The following is a 13,608-nucleotide window of genomic DNA, read 5'->3' on the forward strand; positions in this document are numbered from 1 at the left end:
AGCAACGAATGGAACCATCAAAGCGGAAGTGAGTCATGGTGTGGGGGAGGGGGCAAAGGTTCTGGGAGCAATGAAGAATGTGTGGGAGGAGAGAATGTTATTTCAGAGAACAAAAATGGGTATGTTTGAAGGAATAGTAGTTCCAACAATGTTGTATGGTTGCGAGGCATGGGCTGTAGATAGGTTTGTACAGAGGAGGGTGGATGTTTTGGAAATGAAATGTTTAAGGACAATATGTGGTGTGAGGTGGTTTGATAAAGCATGTAATGAAAGGGTAAAAGAGATATGTGGAAATAAAAAGTGTGTGGTTGAGAGAGCAGAAGAGGGTGTGTTGAAATGGTTTGGACAAATGGAGAGAATGAGTGAGGAAAGGTTGACAAAGAGGATATGTGTGTCAGAGGTGGAGGGAACAAGGAGAAGTAGGAGACCAAATTGAAGATGAAAGGATGGTGTGGAAAAGAATCTGAACAATCGGGGCCTGAACATACAGGAGGGTGAGAAGAGTGCAAGGATTGGAACGATGTGGTATACCGGGGTCAATGTGCTATCAATGGACTGAACCAGGGCACATGAAACATCTGGGGTAAACCTCTGACACATATATCCTCTTTGTCAATCTTTCCTCATTCATTCCCTCCATGTGTCCAAACCATTTCAACACACCCTCTTCTGCTCTCTCAACCACAATCTTTTTATTTCCACACATCTCTCTTACTCTTTCATTACTTACCTGATCAAACCTCCTCACACAACATATTGTCCTTAAACATTTCATTTCCAACACATCTACCCTCCTCCATGCAACCCTATCTATAGCCCATGCCTCGCAACCATAAAACATTGTTGAAACTACAGTTCCTTGAAACATACCCAGTTTTGCTCTCTGAGATAATGTTCTCTCCTTTCACATATTCTTCATTGCTCCCATAACACACACACACACACACACACACCCCGTGACTCACTTCCACTTCCATGGTTCCATCCACTGCTAAGTCTGCTCCCAGGTATCTAAAATACTTCACTTCCTCTAATTTTTCTCCATTCAAGCTTACATCCCACTTAACTTGTCCCTCAACATTACAGAACCTAGTAACCTTGCTCTTATTCACATTTGCTCTCAACTTTCTCCTTTCACACACTTTTCCAAACTCAGTCACTTGCCCTCTTGTTATCATTATTATTATCATTATTATTATTATTATTATTATTTTCATTATTTTCATTTTGCTTTGTTGCTGTCTCCCGCGTTTGCAAGGTAGCGCAAGGAAACAGACGAAAGAATGGCCCAACCCACCCCCATACACATGTATATACATACACGTCCACACTGCAAATATACATACCCATACATATCAATGTACACATATATATACACACACAGACACATACATATATACCCATGCACACAATTCACACTGTCTGCCTTTATTCATTCCCATCACCACCTCGCCACACATGGAATAACATCCCCCTCCCCCTCATGTGTGCGAGGTAGCACTAGGAAAAGACAACAAAGGCTCCATTCATTCACTCAGTCTCTAGCTGTCATGCAATAATGCCCGAAACCACAGCTCCCTTTCCACATCCAGGCCCCACACAACTTTCCATGGTTTACCCCAGACGCTTCACATGCCCTGATTCAATCCACTGACAGCCCGTCGACCCCGGTATACCACATCGATCCAATTCACTCTATTCCTTGCCCGCCTTTCACCCTCCTGCATGTTCAGGCCCCGATCACACAAAATCTTTTTCACTCCATCTTTCCACCTCCAATTTGGTCTCCCACTTCTCCTCTTTCCCTCCACCTCTGACACATATATCCTCTTTGTCAATCTTTCCTCACTCATTCTCTCCATGTGCCCAAACCATTTCAAAACACCCTCTTCTGCTCTCTCAACCACACTCTTTTTATTTCCACACATCTCTCTTACCCTTACACTACTTACTCGATCAAACCACCTCACACCACATATTGTCCTCAAACATCTCATTTCCAGCACATCCACCCTCCTGTGCACAACTCTATCCATAGCCCACGCCTCGCAACCATACAACATTGTTGGAACCACTATTCTTTCAAACATACCCATTTTTGCTTTCCGAGATAATGTTCTCGACTTCCACACATTCTTCAAGGCTCCCACGATTTTCGCCCCCTCCCCCACCCTATGATTCACTTCCGCTTCCATGGTTCCATCCGCTGCCAGATCCACTCCCAGATATCTAAAACACTTTACTTCCTCCAGTTTTTCTCCATTCAAACTTACCTCCCAATTGACTTGACCCTCAACCCTACTGTACCTAATAACCTTGCTCTTATTCACATTTACTCTTAACGTTCTTCTTTCACACACTTTACCAAACTCAGTCACCAGCTTCTGCAGTTTCTCACATGAATCAGCCACCAGCGCTGTATCATCAGCGAACAACAACTGACTCACTTCCCAAGCTCTCTCATCCCCAACAGACTACATACTTGCCCCTCTTTCCAAAACTCTTGCATTCACCTCCCTAACAACCCCATCCATAAACAAATTAAACAACCATGGAGACATCACACACCCCTGCCGCAAACCTACATTCACTGAGAACTAATCACTTTCCTCTCTTCCTACACGTACGCATGCCTTACATCCTCTATAAAAACTTTTCACTGCTTCTAACAACTTGCCTCCCATACCATATATTCTTAGCACCTTCCACAGAGCATCTCTACCAACTTTATCATATGCCTTCTCCAGATCCATAAATGCTACATACAAATTCATTTGCTTTTCTAAGTATTTCTCACATACATTCTTCAAAGCAAACACCTGATCCACACATCCTCTACCACTTCTGAAACCACACTCCTCTTCCCCAATCTGATGCTCTGTACATGCCTTCACCCTCTCAATCAATACCCTCCCATACAATTTACCAGGAATACTCAACAAACTTATACCTCTGCAATATGAGCACTCACTTTTATCCCTTTAGCCTTTGTAAAATGGCACTATGCACGCACTCCGCCAATCCTCAGGCACCTCACCATGAGTCATACATACATTAAATAACCTTACCAACCAGTCAACAATACAGTTACCACCTTTTTTAACAAATTCCACTGCAATACCATCCAAACCCACTGCCTTGCCGGCTTTCATCTTCTGCAAAGCTTTTACTACCTCTTCTCTGTTTACCAAATCATTTTCCCTAACCCTCTCACTTTGCACACCACCTCAACCAAAACACCCTATATCTGCCACTCTATCATCAAACACATTCAACAAACCTTCAAAATACTCACTCCATCTCCTTCTCACATCACCACTACTTGTTATCACCTCCCCATTAGCCCCCTTCACTGAAGTTCCTATTTGCTCCCTTGTCTTACGCACTTTATTTACCTCCTTCCAAAACATCTTTTTATTCTCCTTAAAATTCAATGATACTCTCTCACCCCAACTCTCATTTGCCCTCTTTTTCACCTCTTGCACCCTTCTCTTGACCTCCTGTCTCTTTCTTTTATACATCTCCCACTCATTTGCATTTTTTCCCTGCAAAAATCGTCCAAATGCCTCTCTCTTCTCTTTCACTAATAATCTTACTTCTTCAGCCCACCACTCACTACCCTTTCTAATCTGCCCACCTCCCACACTTCTCATGCCACAAGCATCTTTTGCGCAAGCCATCACTGCTTCCCTAAATACGTCCCATTCATCCCCCACTCCACTTACCTCCTTCGTTCTCACCTTTTTCCATTCTGTACTCAGTCTCTCCTGGTACTTCCTCACACAAGTCTCCTTCCCAAGCTCACTTACTCTCACCACCCTCTTCACCCCAACATTCTCTCTTCTTTTCTGAAAACCCATACAAATCTTCACCTTCGCCTCCACAAGATAATGATCAGACATTCCTCCAGTTGCACCTCTCATCACAGTAACATCCAAAAGTCTCTCTTTCGCGCGCCTGCCAATTAACACATAATCCAATAACGCTCTCTGCCCATCTCTCCTACTTACATACGTATACTTATGTATATATTATTATTATTATTATTATTATTATCATTATTATTATTAGCATTATCATTATCATTATCATCATCATTATCATTATTACTATTATCATTATTATTATCATTACCATCATTATTATCATCATTATTGCCCATGTTATCTTGGCTAATATAAGAAAAAGCACTGTACTGAAAACTACCAACCAAACATGACAGAGTAATCTTACCTCCAACTGGTGGGACAACTTGATCCAGAAGTTTAGGATTTGTACGTTTCCAGATCTTCTTAATAACAGCCCTCAATTCCTCATTGGCATCGTCTATGTTACCCTCAGTCTTAATTCTTAGTGATGTTCTGACTAAGGCAAAAAGTGTCGCATTGAACATCACTGTACCATCTGTATTGAGAGGCATATTCATAGCCACCAAACGCTGCAAAATAGTACAGTTAGTATGAATATCTGACTAAGTTATATCTATGTGTAATATCTATTCAAGAACTTTTACTGCAAATCATATAAATGAAACTGTTTATGGATAAACCTTAGATCCAAAGTTTAAAACTGTCAATATGTACAAATTGATTTTAATTAGAGATGAGAGAACTTACCTTACATGCTACACGGTATGGACATAATTTTCCAAATCCTAGTGGGGGAGATATTTTCCTGAGAAGAGTAACCACATCTAAATGTTTAATTCTGCCTTTAGCATCAGGGTCATACTCTGACCAGAGTGTGATGAACTCATCCAAATGGTGGGGGCCAAGTATAGACCAATCACGTGTTAGATAGTCAAAGTTATCCATGATGACAGCAACAAACAAGTTGATAATCTGTCAAAAGGTATTCAAGAATCACTATTAAGTCTATGACAAAAACAGTTTTGCACTCACGAGATTCTGAATTCATACAGAATGTGGCAGAACTGCACAATAAAACCAGTATCTCTTTCTCATTATCATTTGGAAACAAACTCCCAAGACTGCATAATAAAACCAGTATCTCTTTTGCATTACTATTTGGAAACAAACTTCCAAGATTATCATGCCTTCCCCTGAGTAAAAGCTAGACAGGGTAGATAGCTCACATGCAACCCAAGTGTTCACCATCCCCCCAGTTTTTGGTTGATTAATGTGTACCTAGCATAAGCTTATGTGTGCAATTATCTAGTCTACATCACCAAACAAAAATAATTAATTCAACAAGCTTAAACCATACCTTTTCCTAAATATGAAAAACAAAAATGTCCCTGCTAAATCAATAATACCACTACCATCAATGATACTCTAGCTTCTTGAGATGTGCGGGAACTGGATCATTTCTACTATGTAATAATTGGTATGATTTACACAAAATCAAATTGTACAACCTTATGTAGGAATGCATTCCTCATGTACATGAGAAAAAGGTGTTTATGTAGGAATGCATCCCCCATGTACATCAGAAAAAGTTGTATATGCTGTACATGACGTAGATGATAATCAACCTCATTTGCACCTTATAAAAGTCTGCCCCTGCTCATTACATGACTTACTGATGATAATTTGGGCTAGGCATTAACATATATGATACAAAGTGAATACTGGAGACATTTTTCAGAAGAAAAGCACCCCATATGCAAGAAAGTATGATATTAATGATATGAATATCAGTTAACAGTCAAAGAACATTTCAAGTGCCAGAAACAAATGGAAAACATAGCATGGAAATGAAGAAAAGAGCAGACTGAGGGGTGTCTTGGCTACATATCAGGTAACATAGGTAACTAAACACTAGATGGAATAAATCATATATGCCAGGAATGAATGAAAGTGATGATGAGTACACAATTTTCATTAATATATTCATGAAAGTGAATCTGAAGGTTATAAATGATAAACATGAATTGTCATTTCATAAGAAACTGAACTTAGTCATCCTAGGTGTTCTTAGTAACTAATACTTATGATGATAAACATCTAGGTACCTGTGACCAGAACATGGTTAGGTTCACTGTAAATCTCAAAACCCATTCCTCTAAAAGCAATATCATTACCCCTAATCTTAAAAGGGCAAATTTTAATGGGTTATTCGATGAATTAAAGAGTCTCCCCTTATTGATTTACACCCAGAGAAATATGGAAACATCATAAGTGACAGTTTATGCACCAACAAGACAAATACATCAAAACACAACAAAAACAGTAAAACAGTATCTGAATAGTATTCCTCAGATATTGCTAGGGCTATAGAGTGCAGAAACGGTACAAGCTTAAGAAATCAGGCTATGACCCAGATCTTACAGTGAAATATAACACAGCACAAAGATAAAGAAACTCATTAAGCAAGCCAGGAGAGAGTATCAAATATCTATTGCAAGAAACAGTGACAGAGATCCTGAAATATTTCATTGGTATATCAATAACAAAAAACATATAAGGAGAGGGGTAGGACCCTTCGTAATGAAGATGGGGAACCCAGTGTGGATGATAATAGCATAGGAATATCCTGAATGTATTTCTGCAGTTTTGTTTTTACATTAGAAAGCAGTGATATAAAGTTTGATACAGCAATAAATAGCACATATATGATTCTGGAATTCACCATAAAAGTTAAATAAGTACTAACACAGACAGATAATACAAAGATTAATAGAAGTCCATCTCCTAATCATTTCTGTCCATGAGTAATCAAAAATGTCAAACATGGAACTGCCAAACCATTAACCTATATTTTCAATAAATCTCTCCAGGATGGAATAGTACCACAGGACTGGAAACTCGCAGATATTACCTCTATATTCAAAAAGGGAAGCAATGAAATGTGAACTTCATGAGTTGATTATATTACATGAGATAAAATCATAGCTTTCTATGAACAACGTGGTCCGATCAATATTATACAACATAGATTTAGAGGCACAGATTATGCCTGACAATCCTCCTTGAATTTCATCATAGATTATTCATTACCTACAACAAGACTAAAGCAACAGATAGCATATCTTTAGACTTTCAAAAAGCACTTGACTAAGTTCAACATAATCAACTGATATCAAAAATATTAAAAGTTCAGGACTTGGGGATTAATGGTAGCATAGAAAACTGGATGGAAGCTTGGTTATATATATAATCAGTACACAAAGAGTCATGATGAATAGTGAATCATCACTGTGGTTACCCATTATTTGTGGAATTCCCCAGGGGTATCTCATGGGAACTACACTTTCCATCATTTATATTAATGTCGGTGAAGTGGGGTTCAGTAACATATTGTCTAAATTTGTAGACGACACACAAATCAGCAGTACCATACTATGAAGGAGAAAGGATAAGGTTACAAGAGGATCTAGATAAAATATCTGAACAGTTTAGAAAATAGTAACTGCCATTTAATGTTACTATAAATCAGCTGTTGCAAGTAAGGAAAATTAATAAGAATTCAATTGATATGAATTGAGGGGGCCAAGAATAAAGGACACCCCTTATGTGAGAAATCTAGAGGTCAATGTCTCCAACTACTTCAAATTCTCCTAGTATCATAAGAAAGATGCCAAAAAAGCAATAAGGATGTTAGGATATATTACAAGAAACTTTACATATAAAAGCAAGGATTTAGTATTACCACTATGCTCTAGTCTAGTTAGACCCCACCTCAAACATGCAGTGTAGTTCTGGGCCCCCGACCTGACGAAGGATATTCTTGAACTGGAAGCAGTGCCTTAAAGAGCAACTAAATCGATTTTTTCCTAACATAACAAGCCATAGGAGGACAGACTGTGAGACATGAATTTTTTCTCTCTAAGCAAAAAGCAGCTCTGAAGCAGGTTCAGTGAATGTTTTAAAGTACTTGAGCTCTGAGGCAAGTTCATAGAATGTTTTAATATACTTAAGGTATTCAGTTATGTTGATATAGAAAAATTCTTCATATTCATACCACTGCTACCAATGAGAGGTAACAGTCTAAAACTAAGAGGTCACGAAGTTAATCTGGGTTGCAGAAAATATTTCTTTACATATGACATTATCAATGCATGGAATAAGCTCCCACAACATGATGTTCAGGCAATACAGTTAATATGTTCAAAAGTAGGAGTGATCATCATCTGTCACTCCCCTGTATTGAACCATTTTTTTAACCAATCATTATAACATATTGTATTATCCTTCCTTCTCAACCATAGAATTTGCTGTGGCCATTCAGTGGTAATGTATCACTATTGATTTACCCATGCTGCCTGCTTTAAGGGAGCAAGAAGAAATTATTGTATAATCCTTCCATTTCATGAGCATTATAAACGTACATCATAAAGCTGGAGCTCAAAGTTTATCCTTAATATTTATCATTTATTTGTTATACTTGATTGCTGTTTCCCGCATCAGCAAGGTAGTGCCAGGAAACAGATGAAGAAGGCCCATCCACCCATATACACTGTAGATATGATGATCACACTTGTTTGTGATGACAGTATGAAGGTGAGGTCGCACTTCAGTAGGACTTCGTACAATTTCATTTAACGTGTACTTTTTCTATACATGTGGCACGACATGTTTCATGGACATAATCCACCTCATCAGGTGCCAGTACTCAATAGAGTTATCTAAATCCCAACATCACACTTGGTTCCTGCCATCCAGTACCAATCTTTCTAGGCCAAGCACTGTCTGTTTTGTCTAGTCGCAACCCTTGTAAGGGAAAGTAATTAAAGGGGGTCAGGTGGTAGGGGTTGACATGGGTAGCTGGGTGTGCAATGAACAACTTTTTTTATGTTTTCGTGTTTTGTCAATTCTCTCATAATGATTTGGTTAATGTTAGGATGGGCTTTAAAATTGCCTGAGGATAAATTAAAGCTCTTAGTATTAGCAATTAAGACAATCAATAACATTATGTGTGGCACAATCCGCAGAGGGGTATCAAATAACAGGATTTTCAAGATCTAGGGAGTGATAACTTTCATGATAATGTTTAGCGATCACATTTTTGTGGTCATCCCTGCATACTGAATGTCGGTGCCAATAACACCTCTCTGTTACAGTTTTACATGCCTTGAATTTGCCAATGTAAACACTCTCATTATTGCTTGATTTGGACTATCATCTATTAAGGTCTTGCTGATGGTGTTATTGTACTGGAAAGCAACATTACAAGCACTGTTTTTTAGAACATGTCTTAAATTAGATAAGTTGGGAGAATAAGGCAACAATAAACTTTCAGACTTATCTGTCACATTTTTGATAAAAGAAGCATAAAATGTTTTCCTAGCTTTCCAATGAGCTTTGCATGTGTATGTGCTGATACATGCACATATACATATAACTACATGTCAACATATACATATCTCAGAAAGCAAAAATGGGTATGTTTGAAGGAATAGTGGTTCCAACAATGTTGTATGGTTGCGAGGCGTGGGCTATGGATAGAGTTGTGCGCAGGAGGATGGATGTGCTGGAAATGAGATGTTTGAGGACAATGTGTGGTGTGAGGTGGTTTGATCGAGTAAGTAACGTAAGGGTAAGAGAGATGTGTGGAAATAAAAAGAGCGTGGTTGAGAGAGCAGAAGAGGGTGTTTTGAAATGGTTTGGGCACATGGAGAGAATGAGTGAGGAAAGATTGACCAAGAGGATATATGTGTCGGAGGTGGAGGGAACGAGGAGAAGAGGGAGACCAAATTGGAGGTGGAAAGATGGAGTGAAAAAGATTTTGTGTGATCGGGGCCTGAACATGCAGGAGGGTGAAAGGAGGGCAAGGAATAGAGTGAATTGGAGCGATGTGGTATACCGGGGTTGATGTGCTGTCAGTGGATTGAATCAGGGCATGTGAAGCGTCTGGGGTAAACCATGGAAAGCTGTGTAGGTATGTATATTTGTGTGTGTGGACGTATGTATATACATGTGTATGGGGGTGGGTTGGGCCATTTCTTTCGTCTGTTTCCTTGCGCTACCTCGCAAACGCGGGAGACAGCGACAAAAAAAAAAAAAAAAATACATATATACACATGTACATATTCATACTAGCTTGCCTTCAATCCATTCCCGGTGCTACCCTGTCCCATAGGAAACAGCATCACTACCCCCCTGCTTCAGTGAGGTAGCACCAGCAATACAGACAAAAAAGGCCACATTCATTCACATTCAGTCTCTAGCTGTCATGTGTAATTCACCAAAACCACAGCTCCCTGTTCACATCCAAGCCCCACAGACCTTTCCATGGTTTATCCCAGACGTTTCACATGCTCTGACTCAGCCCATTGACAGCATGTTGAACCCGGTATACCACATCATTCCAATTCACTCTATTCCTTGCATGCCTCTCACCCTCCTGTATGTTCAAGCCCTGATCATTCAAAATCCCCCTCACTCCATCCATCCACCTCCAATTTGATCTCCTGTTTATCCTTGTTCCCTACACCTCTGACACATACATCCTCTTTGTCAATCTTTCCTTATTCATTCTCTCCATATGTCCAAACCATTTCAACACATCCTCTTCTGCTCTCTCAAACAAACTTTTTAATTCCACACATCTCTCTCACCCTTTCATTACTCACTTGATGAAACCACCTCACACCACATATTGTCCTCAAACATTTCATTTCTAACATATTCAACCTCCTCTGTACAACCTTATTAACAGCCCATGCCTCACAACCATATAATATTGTTGAACCTATTATTCCTTCAAACGTACCCATCTTTGCTCTCCAAGATAACATTTTCTCGTTCTACACATTCTTCATTGCTCCTAGAACCTTCACCTCCTCCTCCACCCACTGACTCACTTCCACTTCCATGATTCAATTTGCTGCTAAGTCCACTCCCAGATATCTAAAACACTTCACCTCCTCCAATTTTTCTTCATTCAAATTACATCCCTACTGACATGTCCCTCAACCCTACTTAACCTAATAACCTTGCTATTATTCACATCTATTCACAAATTTCTCCTTTCACACACTTCCAAACTCTGTCGCCTACTTCTGCAGTTTGTCAATCGAATCAGCCACCAGGGCTGTATCATCAGTGAACAACTGACTCACTTCCCAGGCCCTATCATCCCAACAGACTGCATACTTGCCCCTCTCTCCAAAACTCTTGCATTTACCTCCATATCCACCCTATCCATAAACAAATTAAACAACCATGGGGACATCACACACCTCTGCTGCAGACTGACCTTCACTGGGAACCAATCATTCTCCTCTCTTCCTACTCATATACATGCCTTACATCCTTAATAAAAACTTTTCACTGCTTCTAGCAGCTTACCACCCATGCCATGTACTCTTAAGACCTTCCACAAAGCATCTCTATCAACTCTATCATATGCCTTCTCCAGATCCATAAATGCTACATACAAATCCATCTGTCTTTCTAAGTATTTCTCACATACATTCTTCAAAGCAAAACCTGGTCCACACATCATCTACTGCTTCTGAGACCACACTCCTCCTTCCCAATCTGTTGCTCTGTGCGTGCCTTCACCCTCTCAATCAATAGCCCCCCATACAAATTCCCAGGAATACTCAACAAACTTATACCTCTGTAGTTTGAACACTCACCTTTATCCCCTTTGCCTTTGTACAACGGCTCTATGCATGCATTCTGCCAATCCTCAGGCACTTCACCATGATCCATACATGGACTGATTATCCTTACCAACCAATCTACAACACAGTCACCCCTTTCTTAACAAATTCGACTGCAATACCATCCAAACCCACCACCTTGCAAGGTTTCATCTTCTGCAAAGTTTTCACTACCTCTTCTCTCTTTACCAAACCATTCTCCCAGACCCTTTCACTTTGCATACCACCCCGACCAAAACACCCTACATCTGCCACTGTGTCATCAAACACATTCAACAAACCTTCAAAGTACTCATTCCATCTCCTCACCTAACCAAAATCTGTTTTCAACTCCCCCCCTTGCCCCCTTCACCGACGTTCTCATTTGTTCTCTTGTCTTATGCACATTATTTACCTTCTTACCAAAACATCTTTTTATTCTCCCTAAGTTTAATGATACTCTCTCACCCCACCTCTCATTTGCCCTCTTTTTCAACCTTTGCACTTTCCTCTTGACCTCCGGCTGCTTTCTTTCATACATATCCCAGTCATTTGCACTCCTTCTTTGTAAGTATTGTCCAAACACCTCTCTTTTCTCTTTCACTAACAACTTTACTTCATCCCACCACTCAGTACCCTTTCTAATCTGCCCTCCTCCCACCTCACCCTTATCATTAACTTAGGAACAAAATGTGAAAGGATGCATGCCTTTGGTGATGGGATGCATAACATATTCATTCATTCATTCTAATTTATGACTCCAATAAAAGTCTACCTCAAGCATACTAGTCTGCAAGACATTTTTTTCTACCTATTTCCCCAACACAGCATGTTGCTGGAGGGCATGAGTGGTGGGGTGAGACACCCTCTGACTTGCTATCCTTTTCTTTTACTGCTCTTAAGAAGACTGCATCTTTTTCAGTAGTGTTAATGCCAGACCACCTTGCTTGGACCTTTGATCTGTGTGGTCTCTATTTCATGTAATTCTGTGTAACTGATTATAAAATCAATAGACTTAGATAAAACTTACTAATAACCAGTATCAGATTTTTTGGCATAGGTAAAATGAATGAAAAAACATGCACAAAAGCAACTTACTTGACACTAAAGTCTTACTTCTGCACTTTTTTAAAAATATTATGCCAAAAAATATGCAAAATTTCTACAAATTATCAAAGCGATAGTAGTGGAGAAAATGTACAACTGATTCTTATCATTGCTACAGCATATGAGTATCTCTGAAACTGTAATGTTACATATAATTTTCAAACAACTTGAACAACTGATATCACCACGTCGGGGGCACTAGGATTGTCTATGCCACCAGCTGAATTATCTGATGCAGCAAGTATTTCAATTGGAGGTGGGAGATAATTTATGCTTGTTGAAAAATAATCCAATTTTACTAGAGTGGTATGCTTCTTTGTCTCTTTGTAAAGCTCCCTGTAGCTATAGAAAAGATTTGTAAGCCCTCTAGAGAACATGTGGGGATGGCCACTGTTGGGAACCAAAACAATGAGAACCAAACACTTGTTAGGGTAGTTCATACTTTTGCTAACCCCTTGGTTGTAAAGTAGGATGTAGGGGGGTGGGGATGTTTCTGCCCTTTCCTCCATGAGCTATTCTGCCTTCAATGGCTTTATCTTTTTCAAATGCATTGTAACTACAAGGGAGTATGGGGTGTTATCTGAAATATTACCAAATTCTTAAATATGGAAAATGTTCTACAGGATGTCATTATACAGGGGATGGCTGTATACAGTGACAAATACATAATATAAATCAGGAATACAGTTACAGGAAACAGTTTCATTTCCATGAATATAACAAAAAATACACTTTTCAAGGGATGAAACCTATGGGGCCAGGAACCTTGTACTGGTTTAAAGATACCCTTTTGGGTACCCTAATCCCATTCCTGTTATGATGTTATAAGTAGAATTGATGATTAAACAATTACTCGGCAATAAGATAATAAGGCTGAGTTCAGTGTTGAAATCATGACTGCAGGAGGGATAACAGCTTGTTCTAAAACTCTTTAATTCCAAAGCAGAATC

General features: G+C 39.4%; 1 protein-coding gene across 45 annotated transcripts in view; it reads right to left on the reverse strand.

The window, feature by feature from the left end:
• The window catches only part of LOC139767191 (muscle calcium channel subunit alpha-1-like), a 1,449,841-nt gene that overhangs the window by 102,648 nt on the left and 1,333,585 nt on the right, over positions 1-13,608 (reverse strand). For all 45 annotated transcript variants that reach the window (XR_011717010.1, XM_071696301.1, XM_071696297.1 and 42 more), the window contains 2 exons: positions 4,617-4,841; positions 4,234-4,438 (listed from right to left, as the gene is read on the reverse strand). Coding sequence is in view for 44 of the 45 variants with exons in the window: in XM_071696301.1 (XP_071552402.1) it covers positions 4,234-4,438; positions 4,617-4,841 (430 nt within the window). In the remaining variant the exon portion in view is untranslated. The remainder of the gene's footprint in view (positions 1-4,233; positions 4,439-4,616; positions 4,842-13,608) is intronic.

This window comes from Panulirus ornatus, chromosome 59, assembly GCF_036320965.1.
Source record: "Panulirus ornatus isolate Po-2019 chromosome 59, ASM3632096v1, whole genome shotgun sequence".
NCBI lineage: Eukaryota > Metazoa > Arthropoda > Malacostraca > Decapoda > Palinuridae > Panulirus > Panulirus ornatus.